The sequence below is a fragment of the Lissotriton vulgaris genome, chromosome 5 (genome assembly GCF_964263255.1).
Source record: "Lissotriton vulgaris chromosome 5, aLisVul1.2, whole genome shotgun sequence".
Taxonomy (NCBI): Eukaryota; Metazoa; Chordata; class Amphibia; order Caudata; family Salamandridae; genus Lissotriton; species Lissotriton vulgaris.
Window position 1 is genome coordinate 784,095,001 of NC_141693.1, and position 22,504 is coordinate 784,117,504.

Below are 22,504 nucleotides of genomic sequence, written 5' to 3' on the forward strand. Positions count from 1 at the left end.
GCTCCCTCTGCGATGGGAACAGTTGAGAGGAAATATATATATATATATATATATATATATATATATATATATATACATTTTTTTATTTAATTAAAACATTTATTCTTTTAAATTGCATTATTTATATTATTTGTATATTTTATTGTATTACCCTTTACATCCTAAAAACTAATCCCACCCTGCTCCCTTTAAATACCCCTGTACCCCATAATCATAACCCACCCTTACTCCTTAACCCTTTCGCTGCTGATGACGAGCTCAGCTCGTCATCACCCACGGGTGTCGTGTGCTGATGACGAGCTGAGCTCGTCATGAATAATGGTAATAATAAATCTGCAGCACAGGGCAAAAATCCCCGCAGCAGCCATGTGGTTAAAATACCCGAACAACCTTAAACACTAACCCATCTTAACCCTATAAATATACCCTGTACCCCAAAACCCAAACCTATCCCTAAACACTAAAAATACCCCTGTATCCCAAATACACAAACCTAGCCCTGAACCCTATAAATACCCCTGTACCTCAAAACCCAAACCTACCCCTGAACCCTATAAATACCCCGGTACCCCAAAACCCAAACCTATCCCTGAACCCTAAAAATACCCCTGCACCCCAAAACCCAAACCTACCCTGAACCCTAAAATACCCCTGTACCCAAAAACCCCAAATTAGCCCTGAACCCTTAAAATACCCCTGTACCCCAAAACCCAAACCTACCCCTGCATCCTAAAAATACCCCTGTACCCGAAAAGCCAAACCTAGCCCTGAACCCTAAAAATAACCCTGTACCCCAAAACCCAAACCTACCCCTGTACCCTAAAATACCCTTGTACCCAAAACCCAAACCTAGCCTGGACCCTAAAAATACCCCTGTACCCCAAAACCCAAACCTAGCCCTGAACCCTTCAATACCCCTGTACCCCAAAACCCAAACCTACCCCTGAACCCTAAAAATACCCCTATACCCCAAAACCCAAACCTAGCCCTGAACCCTAAAAATACCCCTGTACCCCAAAACCTATACCTATCCCTAAACCCTAAAACTACCCCTGTACCCCATAACTCAAAACTATATCTGAAACCTTAAAATACCCAAACACCTCAAAACATATACCTCAGTACCCCAAAACATATACCCCTATACCCATACTTACCTTATCCAAACATTTAAAAAAAACATGCGTTTACCATTCATGCATTTACAACGAATTTCGTTGTAAATGTATGCGTGGTAAAAGCATATAAAATGTAATGACATGTGTTATAATGGCATTGCGGAGTCATGGTACTTTCCTAATGAAAGTTTGCGGAGTGATGGTATGCGGAAAGAAAGTTGCAGAGTAATGGGTGTTTACCCTCCCCCGGTGAGTACATTGGTGGCACGGCAGCTCACATCTCCAGCAAAATACTCATATTTTTTCACCACCCATTTGAAAAATGCACAGGTCTCTCTCATTGATGGCCAGCAACGACATACACTTTTAGACACACCTCATGCCACAAGTTCTAGAATTGCGAACTTTAGAGCTGGGGAGCTACGTTCGAATCTCGGCATCAGCTCAACATCCTGTGATTCCAGGCAAATCGCTTTGTCTCCCCGTGCCTACCACAAAGGAATGTGTTCTTCTGTAATGTAAATTGTGCTCATGCCATGTTGTTGAGTTCGTGCTATATAATATTGCAAGGAAAAATAAAGTAGGGAAACTCGAGTTCACACACTACTGAACGCGCACTCTTAAGTGCATCAGCAGTGCACTGTGAATCGGAGCGTTTCACAGGCCTGTCACAGATAATAAATGCTATCAAAACGAAATCCTACAAAACAATATACTACTGGCCGGCCGCAGTTCATACCCGGACAACGTCGGAACGGGCTGCTAGTATATATATAAAACCAACTGGCAGTCGCCAGTAGGTAATCATAGTTAGGACCATATTTCCATAGGAAAAGTGTGTTCTCACATGCCTATATCTTTGGCGCCGGTTGCTGATTCTTCAAAACATTTTCCCATAAAGTGTGCCCGTGATTCTTGTTGTGCAGGGAAAGTTTCAGGGCGATCCGTCAAGCGGGGGCTTAGAAAAAGGGGGTCAAAAAAAGTGTTTTTGTCATATTTACTTCCATAGAGATTTTTAGATACGACTACAGGCCAAACCACTGGAGGGAATTACACCCAATTTGGCAGAAAGGTAGCTCAAGGTCTAGAAAGCCCTTTTTGTTATTTGGTGTAAAACCATGAAGTAGTTTTTGAGATATTAAAACCCCCCAGAAAAAGTGTATATATAGGGACGCAGATCCTCCGAGGATCCAACCGTTCCTGTGCTGAAATCTAATTGGCTGCCAACACTTCAACTAGGAAGCGATGGCTTCAGCCGAGTCCCGCAAAAATGTTTTAGAAAATGAAAAGGGGGCAAGGGTAGGAATACCCTGACTCCCTAACTGTGGTTCTGGGGTCTCCCTGTGATCCCGACAGGCTCAAAGAGAACTTTTTTCAAATTTTGTGCCGGAGTAATGCGACGGAGCCGCAGGCATTCGCATTTGTTTTTCATGGGCTCTTTAGGGCCCTAGGGACCACCAACTCCCTGCTGCTTAGTATGACTTATTTAGAAAAGGGGGTGGTGATGAACAGAGTGTCTGAGTTAAACAGACCACTCTTACCCAGTCCAAAGATCAGGGCTTGATCCATCACCGTTATTTAGCTCACTGCCCCATCCCAGCTCAGAACCTGGCTATATGCAAATCAGTCTGTCCCTGGCCCAGTGCATCATGGGAACAGGGCAGACTAAACTACCAAGCCAATTCTTCACCAGAAAGGAGACAAGCTACCGGGGACCGGTTTCTGGCATTTCAGCCTTCTTCGGCCCGGCTTGCTTGAATCCTGATGGAGCAGTGAGAAAGGGACTCATGTCTGAGTATACCCTGCCACACCTATAGTGGCCAAAAACGATTTAGAAAAGGGGGTGGTGATGAACAGAGTGTCTGAGTTAAACAGACCACTCTTACCCAGTCCAAAGATCAGGGCTTGATCCATCACCGTTATTTATCTCACTGCCCCATCCCAGCTCAGAACCTGGCTATATGCAAATCAGTCTGTCCCTGGCCCAGTGCATCATGGGAACAGGGCAGACTAAACTACCAAGCCAATTCTTCACCAGAAAGGAGACAAGCTACCGGGGACCGGTTTCTGGCATTTCAGCCTTCTTCGGCCCGGCTTGCTTGAATCCTGATGGAGCAGTGAGAAAGGGACTCATGTCTGAGTATACCCTGCCACACCTATAGTGGCCAAAAACGATTTAGAAAAGGGGGTGGTGATGAACAGAGTGTCTGAGTTAAACAGACCACTCTTACCCAGTCCAAAGATCAGGGCTTGATCCATCACCGTTATTTATCTCACTGCCCCATCCCAGCTCAGAACCTGGCTATATGCAAATCAGTCTGTCCCTGGCCCAGTGCATCATGGGAACAGGGCAGACTAAACTACCAAGCCAATTCTTCACCAGAAAGGAGACAAGCTACCGGGGACCGGTTTCTGGCATTTCAGCCTTCTTCGGCCCGGCTTACTTGAATCCTGATGGAGCAGTGAGAAAGGGACTCATGTCTGAGTATACCCTGCCACACCTATACCTTTGCTCATTGCACCATCAGGATTCAAGCAAACCGGGCCGAAGACGGCTGTAATGCCAGAAACCGGTCCCCGGGAGCTTGTTTCCTTCCCAGTGTAAGAATTGGCTTTTGTAGTTTGGTTTGCCATGTTCCCATCATGCACTGGGACAGGAACAGACTAATTTGCATACAGCCAGGTTCTGAAACTGGGATGGTGCAGTGAGCTAAAAAACGGTGTTGGATCTAGCCCTGATCTCTTGACTGGGTGAGAGCTTTCTGCTTAATTCAGAGACTCTGTCCCTCACCACCCCTTGTTGTAAATATTTTTGTCCACCCTAAGCGTGGAAGGGTATTCTCAGATGTGAGACCCTTGCTCATTGCACCATCAGGATTCAAGCAAACCGGGCCGAAGACGGCTGTAATGCCAGAAACCGGTCCCCGGGAGCTTGTTTCCTTCCCAGTGTAAGAATTGGCTTTTGTAGTTTGGTTTGCCCTGTTCCCATCATGCACTGGGACAGGAACAGACTAATTTGCATACAGCCAGGTTCTGAAACTGGGATGGTGCAGTGAGCTAAAAAACGGTGTTGGATCTAGCCCTGATCTCTTGACTGGGTGAGAGCTTTCTGCTTAATTCAGAGACTCTGTCCCTCACCACCCCTTGTTGTAAATAGTATGACTTATTAGCGGGGGCCACAAGGACCCCCAGGGGCAAGCACCTCCCCAGGGCAGCAAGTAAAATGTTTGTAGAAGGCTGAAGTCCTGGTCCATTTACAGACATATACAGACCTGGGGACCACTACCTCCTCTGGGCCAGCCCATGAAAAGAGAAGAAGGGGGGCCATATGCCCCCTGGAGCAAATAATGACCCATGGGGACCGCCACCCCTCCGGGTAGCGCTGGGCGTAGTTTGCAAAGTAGCACTTCGCGAAGTTACGCAAAGTGCACTTTTGCACTACGCGAGCTACGCGTAGCACTACACGAACTGCGTAGTAGCATGTTCGCACTGTGCAAGATGATGTTTTCAATGATTGCACAGTGCACACAAGCATCCGGCACTGTGCAAACATTGAAAACCGCAACTTGCACAGTACGAGCTGTAGTTTTCTGCCGCTCGAGGAGATTTTTACTCGAGCGTCAGCTTTCTCAAAGCGGACTGGTAGTTTCTCATCGCGAGCAGTCGCGAGCATACGCGGCCACTCGCAATGAGAAACCAGACCTCCCTGCGTTAAGAATCTCACAGGGAGGTTTATTTTCCACGCACGCTCACGATCAGCAACTTGATGTTGCTGATCGCGAACGAGGAAAAAGTCTCGCCAGGATGTCATTTTGCTTGCTCGCGGGCGCCAACTTGATGTTGAGGACCCCGAACAAGCAAAATATGACCGCTGCAATATGCTATGCTACGCTACGCGTGTTCGCACTGTGCTGTTGCACTTTGAGCAAACCACGCAAGCGTAGCGTAGTGCTTTGCCCAGGCCTACTCCCGGGCCGGCTCCTACTATTTCCAGGGGTGCCCACTATCGGTACATAGGTGTTTGCTTTTGCTGGGTGGGAGCAGTGATATCTGCTGGAAGTGGAGGTTTTCTCTCCCTCCTCGCCTGCAGACTTTGGGGCAAGGAAAGAGATAAAACGATTTCCCCTGCACGTAAGGAGCTGAATTTCCAGCAGCTCCCTGTGTGCGGCAGCAATGCTGGATCCTGCAGGAGGCGGGGAGCCCACTCGGACTGTGGGGCATTGAGGCTCCTCCAACGGTTCCTGTGGAAGGTCAGAAGGGTGCAGAAATAGGCAGAATTCAGGTCAGACACAAGCAGACAGAGGCAAGATAAAGGTGAGAAACAAGTAGAATAGAGGCAGAATAAAGGTCAGAAAGGAGGAGAGAGATGCAGAATAAAGATCAGAAACAAGCAGAAAGAGGCAGAATGAAGGTCAGCAACCAGAAGAAAGAGGCATAATAAAGGTGAGAAACGAGCAGCAGGAGGTAGAATGAAGGTTAGCAATGAGTAGAAAGAGGCAAAATAAAGGTGAGATATGAGCAGAAAGAGGCAGAATAAAGGTCAGCAATGAGCAGAAAGAGGCAACATAAAGGTGAGAAACGAGCAGAAAAGGAAGAATAAAGGTCAGGAAAGAGCAGAAATAGGCAAAATAAAGTTGAGAAAGGTGCAGAAAGAGGAAGAATGGAGGTCAGAAACTAGCAGGAAGAGGCAGAATAAAGGTCAGTAATGAGCAGAAACAAGCACAATGAAAGTGAGAAAGGAGCAGAAAGAGGCAGAAAAAAAGTCAGAAACTAGAAGAAAGAGGCAAGACCAAGCTGAGAAGTGAGCCGAAAGATGCAGAATAGAGGTCAGCAACGAGCAGAAAGAACAAGATAATGGTAAGAAACTAGCAGAAAGAGGCAGAATAAAGGTCACAAGCAAGCAGAAAGAGGCAGAATCAAGATCAACAATGAGCAGATAGAGGCATAATAAACATGAGAAATGAGCAGAAAGCTGAATAAAGGTCAGAAATTAGCAGAAAGAGGCAGAATAAATGACAGAAAGAAGCAGAAAGAGGCAAAATAAAGGTCAGAAATGAACAGAAATATGCAAAATTGAGGTCAGAAATGATCAGCAAGAGGCAGAATAATGGTCAGAAATGAGCAGCAAGAGGCAAAATAATGGGCAGAATGAGCAGTCCCTTGCTCACTTTGCCACTGGATTCAAGCAAGCCGGGCTGAAGACAGCTGAAATGCCAGAAGCCGGTCCTCGTAGCTTGTTTCCGGTCCAGGGAAATCATGGCTTGGCAGTTCGGGCTGGACTGTTCCCATGAGGCACAGGGTCAGACTGATTTGCATATGGCCATGTCTGAACTGGGGTGGCAGAGTGGGATAAAGAACGCTGATGGATTAAACCCAGATCTGTTGACTGGGTCAAGTCAAGTCAAGTCAGAAATTTGTATAGCGCGCTACATACCCAGAGGGTCTCAAGGCGCTTGAAGAAGGGTGGGGAGTTATTCGTCGAAAATCCATGTTTTGAGTTGCTTTCTGAATGCTAGGTGGTTCTGAGTGAGACGAAGGTGAGGGGGAAATGAGTTCCAAGTTTTAGCTGCTAGGTAGGAAAAGGATCTATCTCCCATGGTGGTTTTGTTGATTCGAGGTACAGTGGCAAGGGCTTGGTTAGAGGATCGTAGTTGGCGTGAAGGGGTGTAGAAGGATAGTCGCGAGTTGAGGCATTCGGGTCCGATTTCGTAGAGTGCTTTGTGTGCGTGGGTTAGGAGTCGGAAAGTGATCCTCTTATTGACGGGGAGCCAGTGGAGGTTTTTCAGGTGATCAGAGATGTGCTCTTGACGCGGGATGTCTAATATGAGCCTGGCTGAGGCGTTCTGGATACGTTGTAGTTTCTTCTGGAGTTTTGCGGTGGTGCCGGCGTATAAGGTGTTTCCGTAGTCCAGTCGGCTCGTGACCAGAGCGTGGGTGACTGTTTTTCTCGTTTCTGTGGGGATCCAGCGGAAAGTTTTTTTGAGCATGCGAAGAATGTTGAAGCAAGATGAAGAAACGGCGTTGACTTGTCTGTTCATCGAGAGTGAGGAATCCAGGATGACGCCCAGGTTCCGTGCGTGGTCCGTCGGGGTGGGTGCTTTTCCAAGGGCCTCTGGCCACCAAGAGTCGTCCCAGGCGGAGGGGGAGGTACCTAGGATGAGGACTTCTGTTTTGTCTGAGTTCAGTTTCAGTCGGCTGTGCTTCATCCATTCGGCTACTTCTTTCATCCCTTCGTTGGCCGTGTTAGGGTCTCTGGTGAGTGATAGGATCAGTTGAGTGTCGTCGGCGTAGGAGATGATGTTGAGGTTATGTTGGCGTGCGATGGCCGCAAGGGGGCTCATGTAAACGTTGAAGAGGGTGGGACTGAGTGAGGATCCTTGAGGAACTCCGCAGATGACTTCAGTAGCCTCTGACTTGAATGGTGGAAGGCGGACTCTCTGGGTTCTTCCGGAGAGGAACGAGGTGATCCATTCCAGAGCTTTTCCTTGGATTCCGATGTCTTTGAGGCACTGTAGAAGGGTGCTATGGCAGACTGTGTCGAATGCTGCGGAGAGGTCGAGGAGGATGAGGGCGACTGTGTCTCCATTGTCCAGTAGAGTTCGAATGTCGTCTGTTGCTGCGATGAGGGCGGTTTCGGTGCTGTGCTTAGCTCGGAAGCCGGACTGTGAAGAGTCGAGGGATTTGTTGGTTTCGAGGAATGCGGCGAGCTGGTTGTTGACAGCTTTCTCGATGACTTTGGCCGGAAATGGGAGGAGCGAGATGGGGCAATAGTTTTTGAGTTCGGTGGGGTCAGCTGTGGGTTTCTTCAGGAGGGCGCTGAGTTCGGCATGTTTCCAGCTTTCCGGGAAGGATGCGGAGTTGAAGGAGCAGTTGATGACGTCTCGGAGGTGCGGTGCAATAATGGAGTCTGCTTTGTTGAAGATGTGGTGAGGGCAGGGGTCTGTGGGGGATCCTGAATGGATAGAATTCATCAGACGGATGGTGTCCTCAGTTGAGATTGGCTTCCAGTCCTTGAGGGTGTTCAGGGGGGGTGGGTGTCCTGTAGGGGATTGGGTGGGTTGGTCTCCGGGTTGGTTGTCAAAGCTGTTGTGGATGTCTGCAATTTTATTGTGGAAGAATGAGGCTAGGGAGTCGCAGAGGGCTTGAGAGGGGGTGATGTCGTTGGAGTTGGCTGAGGGGTTGGTGAATTCCTTGACGATGTTGAATAATTCCTTGCTGTTATGGGCGTTGTTATCTAGACGGTCCTTGAAGGCTGCTTTCTTGGCATTTCGGATTAGTTGGTGGTGTATGCGGGTGGCGTTTTTGAAGGCGTCCTTGGTGCTGGTGGTTGGGTCTTTTTTCCAGGCCTTCTCGAGGGAGCGACAGAGTTTCTTGGATTTCTTAAGGTCGTCGTTGAACCAGGAGGCCTGGGTGTGAGTGTTTGATTGGTTCAGATGCTCCGTCCATCACCACCCCCTTTTGTACCACTTTGTTCGCCATAAGTTGGCAGTGTATGCTCAGACGTGAGTCCCTTGCTCACTTTGCCACTGGATTCAATCAAGCCTGGCTGAAGACGGCTGAAATGCCAGAAGCCGGTCCTCGGTAGCTTGTTTCCGGTCCAGGAAAATCATGGCTTGGCAGTTCGGGCTGGACTGTTCCCATGAGGCACAGGGTCAGACTGATTTGCATATGGCCATGTCTGAACTGGGGTGGCAGAGTGGGATAAAGAACGCTGATGGATTAAACCCAGATCTGTTGACTGGGTGTGAGTGTTTGATTGGTTCAGATGCTCCGTCCATCACCACCCCCTTTTGTACCACTTTGTTCGCCATAAGTTGGCAGGGTATGCTCAGACGTGAGTCCCTTGCTCACTTTGCCACTGGATTCAATCAAGCCTAGCTGAAGACGGCTAAAATGCCAGAAGCCGGTCCTCGGTAGCTTGTTTCCGGTCCAGGGAAATCATGGCTTGGCAGTTCGGGCTGGACTGTTCCCATGAGGCACAGCTCAGACTGATTTGCATATGGACATGTCTGAACTGGGGTGGCAGAGTGGGCTAAAGAACGGTGATGGATTAAACCCAGATCTGTTGACTGGGTGTGAGTGTTTGATTGGTTGAGATGCTCTGTCCATCACCACCCCCTGTTATACCACCCCCCAAGGACGACTCCTGCTATGTTATAGGGTGCCCACCCTCTGGACATAGCTGTTTGCTTTTTCTTGGCGGGAGCAGTGACAGCTCCTGACAAGGAAAAGCAAACACTCTGGTTCCAGTAGACAGGAGCAGTCAAAGTACTCGCGCCCACTGGAAGCGGAGATTTCATCTCTTTCCCTGCCTACATACCTGCTGGCAGGGAAAGAGATGAAAGTATTCCTCCTGCACACAGGGAGCTGTGTGCAGCAGCAATGCCAAATCCCTCAGGAGGCAGGGAGCCAACTGGGACCGCGGTGGGGGGAAGGTCAGAAGGAAGCAGCAAGAGGCAGAATTAAGCTGAGAAACGAGCAGTAAGAGGCAGAATAAAGCTAAGAAACAAGCAGAAAGAGGCAGAATGAAGGTCAGAAATGAACAGGAGCAGGCACAATAAAAGATGGAAACAAGCAGAAGGAGTCAAAATAAAGGCAAGAAACGAGCAGAAAGAGGCAGAATAGAGGTCAGAAACGAGCAGCAAGAGGCAAAATAGAGGTCAGAAACAAGCAGCAAGAGGCAGAATAAATGCCAGGAGTGAGAAGAAAGAGGCACAATAACAGTCAGAACTATCAGAAAGAGGCAAAAGAGAAGTCAGAAAGGCAAAGTAGGGGTCCGAAATGAGCAGCAAGAGGCAGAACAATAGTCGAGCGAGAAGAAAGAGGTATAATAATGGGCAGAACAAGCAGAAAGAGGCAAACTAGAGGGCAGGAATGAGGAGAGAAGAGACAGAAAAACAATCAGAAAATGAATATACATGTAGGGGGTGTATACATCCCTGGGAACCACTACCTCCTCCGGCCGTCTAGTGAAAAGAGAAGGAGGGGGGTCATGTGGTCCCCTTCCTGTGGCCAATAATGACCCTGGGACCTGCCACCCCCCTCCCCAGGATGGCTTGGAAGCCACGACAGCACCCACCAAGGAAAAGCAAACACTCCTGTTTCAACCAACACACCCGCACCTCATCAAATGGCACAACCAAAATAAATCTCCAGCAAAGAGCCCCTTTGAGGGTGCCCATCTGGCATTGCATCACCAGCCTGACGAGGAGCTTGCCTAATAATGAAGCATGACACCCACATGGATGTATGAGGGCACCTGCTCCTATTGGAGCATCTCCCACCTCTGTAAAACCCGACCTACACACATCCATTTCACTGCTGCACTATAGGAATTGCATACTCTTTTTGATACTACTTGATATAGCAAGGAGCCTGGTTGCTGGTCCTTTATGCTCCTGGTTCCCACTTCTTTTTTTGGCATAACTGAGACAACCTTGCTGCATAATTTAGATAACTTGCTGCATAATCCTAGTAGCCTTCATAGAGGTAAAGAGAATGGTTTGGAGGATATGATTATGCTAACCTGCATTTCACAGGGAACTGTCATTTTGCATATTTCCTTGAATAGGTTTCAATTCTATTGAAGCTTTTGCATATACACAGAGTCAGTCTTCTATCTCTCTCTCTCTCTCTCTCTCTCTCTCTCTCTTATCTCTCACCCCTCCTTCTCTCCCCCCTAGCCTTAATGCAAGCATCTAACAATGAATCTTCCCCAGTGTCTGAAAATAAATATTGCAAGCGCAGACGCATTGCAATTTGTTTTTATTTCTTGAATGCACATTTCGAATTTCCGCACAATGAGCTTCATTCAAAATATGGTTTATAATAATACCCACTACTACGTAAAACACATTTTAAATCTTAGCACTTTCTCTCTAACAAAAACACACATATCTCAATTCATTGACAGACTTAATTGCAGATTCAGGCAAACAATGAATAGTAAATGGATGATGCTCAAATGCTCTAAATCTTTCTAAACAGTACTAAAATCTATAAATCATATATATAAATATAGATATATATATTCACTGAAAAAAACATAGGTCACAGGGACGTTATAGTTAGGTTCAGATTTTACACACACAAAACCACAGATATTCAACAGTTATAGTTATAATTATCTCAAGAAACTATAACTTGTGCCCTAAGGCAACTATAAATCACGCCTCCTCCATGCACCCTTTGCTCATGAAAATTTGTACTGCAACCGTTGCAGTGATATTATTGATTATTTGATAGGATGTGTTATCAGTGATGTAATATGTGGGGCAATTAGCAGTGCATTGCGAGGGCGTGAGTTATAGTTACAGTAGGAAGCTTTGGGTTTCATAATTCATGGTATGGTCCTCTTCCATACTCAATAATGAAGATCGCATAACCGTATATATTTGATTATGCGATTGTCATTGTGGAGTGCGGTAGGGGACCATACCATGAATCACGAAATCAGCAAATTAAGTTCTGCAAGTCTGCAGATTTAGCTTCTGCCATGCTGTTCTTCTTTGTGTATTAGTTGTAAACACAGCTTTTAAACAGTACCAGAGTATATTCCGAATTAATAGGCACACAGTGTGAAGCAATGAACATGAAGACAATGACTGATGATCTTGGTGATAAGGTCTCGGCCCATCCACCGTAATAACCTTGTATTTTACCTCTGACTGTAGAGCAAAATGTCTGAATCTGTGAGTATTACAAGGCCCGGGTAAATGCACATTATGCTGGTGGAATCTTGCATAATTTCTGTCATTCCATGCAGCGCTTGTTGGGCAAAATGTCGGAAACTACGCCATGCTTAAGCCACATTATGTAATTTTCTGCCTGTTTTTAGAGAAAAATCGTTATCAGGAGCAACGTGAAACAACAGCACATGAGTTGGTGCTGTACGCGTGATGTGAGTCAAAACGAGTCCTTGCGACCAAAATGGATGCAGAGGTGTATTTTGCGCTTGAAAATAGAACTAACGGGCGTATTATCAAGAGACACATTGCTGCTTTTTCGGCACATAGCGCCGAAAAAGCAGCAATTTTTTTAACTCAGTATTTACAAGGACTCGCTAACAAGCTTTAGCGCGAGTTTCCTTGAGTTAGCTGCCTTTTTCTTTCTGCTTTGCATGTCAGCGATATTTATCGCTAATGACATGCAAAGCAGGCGTTCCTCACCTAATCCCCATGGAATACGTCGCCAACAAAACATCGCCCTATTATCAATGCGGGTCAAGCGATAAAAATAGCTGCGCTAACCGCGGTTATCACCGGAATTTAACACCTGCTTCAAATTTGACTAAGCTATATTCACAATGGGAGGTGGATTGACATTTTAAGTCCACACTCCCCTAACAGCAAGGTTTTCAATAGCGCACTAACATTATTGCTACTTTTCTCATGCAAATGCCGATGATCGCCGTCTATCACTGGAGTGTACATCGCCATTGTACAAAGCGTTGCTAATACGCCGCTAACACAGCGATGTACTCTAGCGCTGGACGGCGATAATGTAAATTGCGCTAAGCGTGCTTTGCAATAATTATCACATGTTCTTGTTAATATGCCCCTAAATGTTTACGGTTGGCATACTTTCACTTGATTTTCCCAAAATCTTACGTAATTACGCAACAACAAACAATGTACATTTTTCACACCTCTGTTTATTGTTGCACTTGCTTCAAATTTATGGTTTAGTGGCGGTCGCCAGTAGGTAGTTATAGTTAGGATTATTTTCAATAGGGAAATCGCAACAATCTATTGGGAATAACTTTGGCGCCCGTTGAGGAATCTGCCTGAAAATTTCCTCAAATTTGCCTCGCGGCGCTTCGGTCCTTGCCATTAAAGTTTGGGGGGGATTCGTCAAGCGGGGGCCGAGAAAAAAGGGGGGTCCCAAAACGCGTTTGCCCATGTTAATTTCCATAGGGCGGTCAACCTCACTTTTAGCCCGAACGGCTGAATGGATTTCCACGAAACTTGGCAAAATTGTAAGGACTGGTAGCCCGATGTGCCTTTGCTATGTCTCAAGATATGTGCTCCAGGGGATTTTGAGTAATTTAGGTTAAAAAAATATATATATCTATAAGTGCGCCCCAGTACGCGCACCGGGGCGCGAACCAGCGCGCTACGCGAGTTCGCGCGCGGAAAGCTGATTGGCTCTCGGGTGTCTGTAAACATTCGAAACAGTCCGGAGCGGCCGCCATCTTGTGTCTCGGTAGGATCGAGACACAAGAGGTGGCAAAAACAAAGAGGGAAATGACCAAAAGCGGGCAGGATAGACCCCCCTGACCCCCTAGGTTTGATGTGGGGGCCATAAAAGGGCCCAGCGGGGCAAAACAAACCATTTATTTTTTCGATTTATGCGGGGGAGCGCCCGGTACGTGCACGGGGGAGCGTACCATGGGGAAAAAAGAATGACAGAGTTTTAAAAAAATGTAGATTTTTTTTATAACTTGGAGGTAGTTCTAAAAAGAACTGTTTTTTTTCTTCTTTTTGTTGTTTTATATATTTTTTTGTTTTTTGGAACATTTTATACTTTTTTGGGCTTTTATGAACAGTTTTATATTTTTTTTGTATTTTTTATGGGGACAAACAAAAAACAGGGAATTGTAATCAGCTCAACTGGAGCAAAAAAAACCTGGAAAAAATTAAGGCTTCTTTCGGCACCAGTGGTTGTCTCCAGCACAGTTTATAAGTTTGATGCTCTGCTCCCCATAAGAAATGGTAGTCTCACAAAATATACAAGTAATCTTGTATTCTCCAAACTGGCGTTGGATGCATGGGACCATCTCTCTAGTTTCAGGACCCGATGGAGTGGGTTGTTTAGAGGTGCTCGGAGAAGATTGGGGAGGGTTTCTGGTCAGTTCTCTGACCTCTGCTGCAGAATAGTTATTGGGGTGCTTTCGTTGCATGTGGCGTAGCATTGTGTGATTCCCAAATGAATATTTTTTTGCAGGGTTCCCCCTGGAAAGTTCAGCGCCACAGATGAGACAGGTCACCTTTGAAGCATTAACTTTTTTGAAACCCCTTGGGATTTAAAAAAACTCCCATATAAAGTGCTTCTTAGGTTTATATGGGGGATTGTCTTCATGCAGGAACTGCCTTCTCTCCTCCTCCTCCTCCTCTTCCTCCTCTTCTTCTTCACCACCAATGTGATGTTGTAGTGGTCCTTGTGGTGGTGGTGGTGATGGTGCAGATGCTCCAGCTGCTGCTGCTACTGTAGCCATTTCTCTATCAATAGAAGCAGGTCTTCCTCACTCAAATAATAAAGTGAGAATGAGGAAAAAGGTGGGGCTTTCATCATTTGGAAAACAAAACTGTTCTGAACCAATGAAAAGTATTATTTTCAGGTCACATGAGCCGGGCTTTCATCATTTGGAAACCAAAACTGTTCTGAACCAATGAAAAGTGTTATTTTCAGGTCACATGACCCGAGGCGCTTACGCTACGTGCCCCGGTGCGCGCCTGGGGGCGCTTACGTAGCGCGTTCGTATGCGCATTGATGCTTCCGGGTGCGCTTACGTCGTGCGTATCACGCGGACATGACTACGCGATACGTCACGATTATGTTTTCATTCGCGGCAATAGCGCTAACGGGACGCTCACCGGAACGGGCCCTGGGGCGCGCCACAAGACTGCGCTTACCCGTGCGCTCACCGGGACGCGCACGGGAGCGCTCCAGGGCAAAAAAAAAAATTTATATACATATAAAAAATAGTATTACATAAATATACAATATAGGATTCATTAAAACAAATATTATATTTCATAGCTATAGAAATTTCCTATTGAAAAACCTATGAAATTCACTGAAAAAACATTAGGTTTCACATCAGTTGTAGTTAGGAATTAGCATTTAAAAAACCTATGAAATTCACTGAAAAAACCATAGGTTTCACACCCGTTATAGTTAGGAATTAACATTTAAAAAACCTTTGAAATTCACTGAAAAAAACACAGGTTTCACACCAGTTATAGTTAGCAATTAGCATTTAAAAAACCTATAAAATTCACTGAAAAAAACATAGGTTTCACACCAGTTATAGTTAGCTGGAAATTTTACTGACATAAAACCATTGAAATTCCCACGTTATAGTTAGTTGGACTCACTATAACTTGCACGCCTGCAATGCACTGCTGATGACGTCACATATTACGTCACTCATGACATGGTCAGTGACATCACTCATGACATCACTGATGACACCATCCTTGTGACAGAGTGACAGACCTCCTTTCAGTGTAATGTAACCCTTGAAACACATATTCAAAAATAGAAAATAACATTTTCAAAAAAATTGAGATACCCATACCAGTTACAACAACCAATTTAGTAATACCACCATCTATATACACATCCACTCATTCACCAACAGTTCTATATAGTCACTCATACATATATTCACTCATCATATGTAGTGAAACACCTATACATCCTGTTACACACTGACAGTCATCCAAAAGTTACTCACACACATACTCACACATGCAAATAAACTTTTGAACATCCATTTATTTGCATATACAGCTATACACACACTACCACCTTACTTCTAAGGAAACTTACACATACTTACTCTCTTAAACAATCACTTATAGAAACACATACTTTTTTAAACAGGAACTCTTACAATCTCTTACTCTCACATATACTCACTTATATACATCAATATTCACATATACTAGATTAAAACATATGTAGTTACTGATAAAGACACTAGTGAGACAGTCATTCACTTAATAACACACACATATACACACTCATCCACCCATACAGTCCTGCACATATGTTGTGTTCAAAACACATACAAAGAGAGAGTCAGTCATTGATGCATCTATGTGCTAAGTCATACCCCCACCAAACCATACAGACACTCATACTGATACTAAAAACAACATCTAATAACCCATATACACACGCATGTAGCTACTTACAAACCCATGCAGCCACTTATACACAAAGTGAAACACTAATACATATATTTAAATATTTAAACATTTCTCACTAATATATGTATTCACTAAGATACACTTAACCCCTTCCATGCTGGTGACGAACCCCAGCCGTCATGCACTACGGTGCTCGTGTGCTGATGACGGCTGGGGTTCATCACGGCCCGCCCGTGTTCGTCCGGCGGCCGCACACAGGGAAAATCGCGGCCGCACGAAAGGGGTTAATAAGCCAGTTAACCAATCAATTTTTTTTTTAAAAACATCCATTTAGACACTTATTTAAACATGCATTCTTCCATTGACTTTTACATATACATATATAAAACATATTTATTTTTCAGAAAGACACACATTCACTGGATGGTGTCATCAGTGATGTCATGAGTGATGTCACTGACCATGTCATGAGTGATGTAATATGTGATGTCATCAGCAGTGCATTGCAGGCGCGCAAGTTATAGTGAGTCCAACTAACTATAACGTGGAAATTTCAATGGTTTTATGTCAGTAAAATTTCCAGCTAACTATAACTGGTGTGAAACCTATGGTTTTTTTCAGTGAATATATATATATATATATATATATATATATATATATATATATATATATATATACACACACCGGTACATCTCAATAATTCTTGCTTTGCCGTTTATGCATGTGCATCACCAGATACAAATAGGAAGTTGCATCTAGAACCCAGTTTTGACCTCCGAGAATCATTATATATTACCCAAAACATGCCTGGAAGAGCAAAGCACAGCACAGAATTGCAGGTACCTTTCCCTGTGCACACTCTGTCCCATCCAGCGGAGGCCCTTTCTTGGTTTTGCAAAAGTAGGGGTTATCTGGATGGCTGCACCAAAGTTGCTTGCAAGGATCAAAGGTCCTAAACTGTGGAAAAACACATCAATTTAGTCATCAGAGCCATTTATGGCGATATTTTCTGCCCTCCTGTATTTCAGCTTCACAACCTATTTTTCTGGCCTGGTGGTGAGGATAGGTGACACTATGCGCCGCACTTTCAAATTTTGCCTTTTTCTGATGTGGTTGTGTTCTCTTTCCTCAGTTAATCTCCTTTCAGAATTGTTGTTTGAGAAAACCCTCGTGCATACAGCTTCGAGTAACTTGCAAAAATCGGTGTACTTACCACATGGTCTGTGCACATAAACGTTTGAGGAAGCCCAAAAGGTTGTTAATTAGTGCGTGTAACCGAATGTGGCTTGCATGCTCGTGGCTTCTTCACTAACGCCATTATGAATACTCTTAGCTTTCTGAGCCAATATGCACATGATCTGTGTGCATTACACACCTCCATTACACACCTGTTTGCCTTACTACGTGCATACACTATACTTTTCAGATGCGCAAAAGATGCTTAACGTGGCCTGTAAAAATAGGTGGGGAAAGGCTTTATGGATCAATTCCTGAGGGTGGAAAGACTGACAGGTTTGTATTAGAACTTAGAAGAACCGCCTCGAAAGGAAGAAAACTGTATAGTGATAGGAAAATCATGTTTTTTCAAAAATGGTTACTTGACAAAGGTCTAATACTTGTAAATTCATTTTATTTGCTTGATTGTACCGATTTTAATTGAAGCAGCATAGATTGGGTCTTATTATTTTTTTAATATTTGTATCTGTACTTTTATGGTTCAACGAACTGAAATAAAGGGATGTATGATTTAACCACTACTCCCTAAACCACGAATTCCTTAGCCACGATGGCTAAACAACGATCAATCCCAAACTACTACTTCTTTTATTACAAGTTCCTAAACCACGAAAGAATATTCACATAGCTCATTACATATTTACACCATATTTTTCTTTTAAATCATAACATTTTTTTAAAGAAATCTATTAATAGATTAATTTACACAGTGTATTTGTGGGGGCAGACTCCACACACCCCCATCTTCCCTTTTTGGCTGAGGCCAAGCATTCCTATTAATGCTGTACATCCCCCCCCCTGACCTTGTACAAACCTGGCAGGATGAAAGCTGACTGCATGACCCTGTGCTCCTCAGAGCCCGCCTGCCTGGTGGCTGCAGTGCTGAGTGAATCATGCCAGGGGTCAATGAGCTTGTCAGGTCAGGGGGTGCGAAGGGCAGTGAAGTACCATGCAGAGTGTTTCTCTGGAGCAAGGAGTTTTGGGAACGGGGAATGTCAGTCCTTGGCAGTCTTAGATCGTTCGTTGTTTAGAATAGTCGTGGTTCTGGAAAGTCATTGTTAAGGATTGTTCGTGGTTCGGACTTCGTGATTCAGGTAACTCGTAATTAAAACTTCGTGGTTAAGATTGTTTCCCGAAATAAAGTTATTGCTTGCTTGAAAAACTGTGCATTTTTTAGAAGGGCAACTCAAATTCCAATTCCCCTTGCAAAAACGTATAAATTGTGTTTAATAAGAAATCCGAACAACCCTGGTCCCTTACATCAACCAGGTCTCTAATGGATCTACACATTACATAATGATCCAACCCTTACCTTTAGATAGTCAAGCACTTTCAGAGGCAGATTCAAATGGTAAATAGTTATTTAAATAATTATTTTATAAATCCTCTCCCTTGCGGCTGAACAAGCAATACTCACCGCAGTGCACATCTTGTACCCCACTCCGAAGTCGAAGCGACACTGCTCATCCATGGAGTAGTTGATTCCTGGAAGCTCTGGCAGCTTTGGCCAATTATGCTTGAAGGGATCATCCAGAAGGCAGTCGTAAGAACTGCAGCAACAATAAGGGATGGAAAATAGATGAGAAGACAGTCTGACGAGCCCTATGATAGCATAGCGTCCATTTTGTATTTATTGTATGGGTGTAAAGAGGTAATTTCACTTTACATATATCCCAGAATCATCGCAGATCTTCAAAGGAAAAGGCTTGTGCACATACGTACACCACCCTGCTATGTTGTACCTCACCTAACTCCCACCAAATAAACAAACTGCCTTCCAATTACATGAATGGGATCACCATCCCTGACAAGATTCCTCATTCTCTAAAAACATTTATGTCCACAGTGGTTTCATAACGATCGTCCTCCAAAACCACTGCATATTACCCTCAATAACGACTCAGATGGTTGAGTAGAGCTGTGCTGCAAAGTCAAGAAAAGCTCCCCATTGCAGCAGCTGGAACTCAACTTAAATAACCAGGGGTGTAGCTACCAATGACGCAGTGGTTACAGTGGCCTAAAGGTATAAGGAGCATGCTGATCCAATGATTGCTGTCTTTTACTACCGAGCTAGGCACTGGGGGTTAGTAGGGGCAGTTTTGTTCCTAAAGATAGGACTCATGGTTCTCTTGCTACTAAAAAGTGCATTCAGAGGAGATTACAAACCTTTTTTACTAATGTATATTAGTCAGGAGACAATCTGCGACCCTATGCGGATGTCTGCGAGCATTAAGATGAAGACCTGAGATGGAAAGAAGGCTGCTATCTTTACATTAGAATTCACTACATGTGGACATTTTTGTATAGTAAATTGTGTCCTTGAAGCAACAGGGACTGCTTGAAACAACAAGCTCAATGCGCATGCGCATTGACAGGCGAGACCTAAAAAGCATGTGTTCGCTTGGAATGAGGGCCTTAGGGAGATCATGCAGTCGTCCCCTGATCACCCCCTGCTCTCCCGAAGCCAACACAAGTTTAAATGGAGAATATGTCCAGAGTAACCTGCTTTCACTGTGCAAATGATTTACCATCCCAACTCATGGCAGATAACCGATGAATGGTCACACAGCTTTCATACATGGCACTATGAATCATAAACAGGAGGAGGCTGCCCTTTCACAACAATCCTTCCGCAACACCAATTTACAATTCAGAAGGGATGACTAAAACTACTTTGTCAGATAGGCTTTTTCGACTCGCAGAACAAATTTACAAATTTAAAAACACTCTTCTGTGGGCGCACGTCTTGTGATTTTGCGAAACAAATCTTTGTTTGTTTACATTGTGTTTGATCATAGTGGCACATGCTGCTTTTGATCTGGTGGGGGTAGGCATAATATACTAGGTAATGAGGGTTGGTCACACATAATACACAAAGAAGTTCACTGCACTAAAACTCATAAAATCGAAACTCTCAGCAACAGAAACTTGAAAAACCGCCAGAAAGCTCCCTGAATAATGCTTTAAGTTTACCTAGCACTCTCTACTCCAGCTCTGCTCTTCCATAAAAATATAAAACCACGTGTTTCTGTTGTGCACAAGAGTACACAACGTAGCAGACTCTGGAGGATGAAAAGCTGAGATTAGAAAGATTCTAGGGGTCTTATAGTCTCATCAGTAATGCATACTTGCCTTTTCAGTGATTTTGAGGGGTGTCTGGGGGAACACCTTGAAGTTCTCTTGGTAAGTTGGTAGTTGTTCTTTGTCACCCACTCTTACTGGTGCTGGAATAACTTTCAGAGTGGGGAGGGGAGGGTTGTGAAAAATCCAAGTGTTAAGAAATGGAGCCAATGAGTCATGCCTATTCGGTAGGTGAATGATGAACAGGCAGTGTTGCCAGTGGTGCATTTTGGAACATATTGTCCCAAATATAACCCTAAAGCATGGTGTGCTAGGGTACTCAGGGGCGTAGCTACCACTAGTACAGCAAGTGCAGTGACACCATGGTCCAGAGCCTTGAAGGCCCCATTGTACCCTCACAGTGTGTATTTTACTACCCAAACAGCAGTTAAAGGGGCCTTTTCTTTGCTCCCTGGCTCATAGCATCCTTGCTACTCTTCTGAGGTTACTGCCAATTACACAGAGCATATTTTCAATTAAAATGACCGCTTGAAATGGCCGCTAACTTTTCATGCAGCTTTACTGCTAAATATATATATCATACAAAATATAACAGATGGAAATTCATTTTCTGTACATAATTGTCATTCGCGCATCACACAAGTAAAGTCTATTTGTTTTTATGGTATGAAAATCATTGTTTCCATCACACTTCAGAATTACAAGAAAACGATGTACCTCTCTCAAACTTTTCTTGCTGCAGATATAGTCTGATATATTTGCAAGCTTCATTTATAAGTATTTAAATGTTGTTGTGTGTTAGAAAACAAGTGTCATCCTTCGGCATTTCCTTTCATACTTCCTGGACCCTAGCAAGATTATCACTTGGTTCACATTACATAATTCCCTCACTTTGCAATTAATTAATTAATTGTGTGCTTATATAGCGCTGGAATCACTCCCGAAGGGGTACCTCCGCGCTTCGACCACTGCGAAACCCTTCCTGGCTTCCCTGAGAGATGGTCCCTTAATGGGTATCTCCAGGGTGAGACCAGGCATCCCCGGTGGTCTGGTTTGAGGAAGAAAAAGTGAATACAACTCTCCATGTTAAACAGCCGCTGTAGGTAAGAGCGGTGGGTCTGTGGGCTTGCTGGGGGGGATTTCGAGAGATCCATGAGGAAAAACTAATTACTTATTTAATTTTTCCTTGTGGTCATCTCTCGTACCCCCCCCCCCTCCCCCCCCCCCCCCCCAAGCCGGCCCCACTGCTCTTATCTGCAGGGCCCTGGGTTTAAAAATAACTTATGGATTGAAAATCACTACTGTGGAATTCCTTGTGTGCCCAGACGTTTTCAGGCAATCATAAAAATGCCAGGATTACTCTGGTGATTCATTTTCCTGCTGGAGAGAGATTGGAGCTTTGTCTAGTGGAAGTTTTGATTCATCCTAAAGTAGCAGAGGGGGTTGTTGCTGCTGCAAAGAACGTGTACCATGCAGATCACAGAACTGAGTATAGGTGAACAAGGAGTAGCACTATAAGTAAAATGAAGTGTATGTCAGAAAGGGGCTATGGAGAGATGAGGGGCACTGTTGGAGGGTAGCAGTGAAAAAATCCGTAGAGAAGGAGGTCAACAGTCAGTGCTTAATTTGTAAAGAAATAAGTGCCTGGGTACTCGTTAGGAGTCCTCTGCAGCTCGCACCACCCATTGCCCCTGTCAGCGCTGCCAATGACAGTACCAACAAAACTACAAACCATCACACTCCTACAAGTGTGACAATTCACGCACCCTACGTTAAAACAATAGCTTGGGTGGCACGTTTTAACACGTTTTAATGTATATTCAATTATTAAGCAATTGTTGTTGTGCTCATCTCTAAATTTGACAATCCTTGTCACCGTTTGGTAGACTGTCATAAGTGCCAGTGTTGACAATTAAGTGTTGGGGCCGAGCGCCATAAACCACCAGCTCAAATTGAGCACTAAGGGGTTTGGGGTCAAAAAGATTGTTGCTCCAGGTGCCACCAGTGCTAAAGCCGGCCCTGCCCACTATTGATTAGCAAAACATCAGGTAAACAGTTAATAAAAACCACAAAGGTTTCCATGCATGCAATGGAGAAACATGGAAATACAGCTATATGTGTAATATGTTCACAGCAGCACAATGGGTGAAAAAACAAATAGCTATTGAGCAGATATCTTTTTAGAGGAAA

General features: G+C 44.5%; 1 protein-coding gene across 2 annotated transcripts in view; it reads right to left on the bottom strand.

Moving 5' to 3' along the window:
* Window positions 1–22,504, bottom strand: part of ADAMTS14 (ADAM metallopeptidase with thrombospondin type 1 motif 14) — a 508,740-nt gene that overhangs the window by 166,025 nt on the left and 320,211 nt on the right. For both annotated transcript variants that reach the window (XM_086922254.1, XM_086922255.1), the window contains exons 9-10: window positions 18,651–18,783; window positions 16,841–16,954 (exon numbers count right to left, since the gene is read on the bottom strand). In XM_086922254.1, coding sequence (XP_086778380.1) covers window positions 16,841–16,954; window positions 18,651–18,783 — 247 coding nt within the window. The remainder of the gene's footprint in view (window positions 1–16,840; window positions 16,955–18,650; window positions 18,784–22,504) is intronic.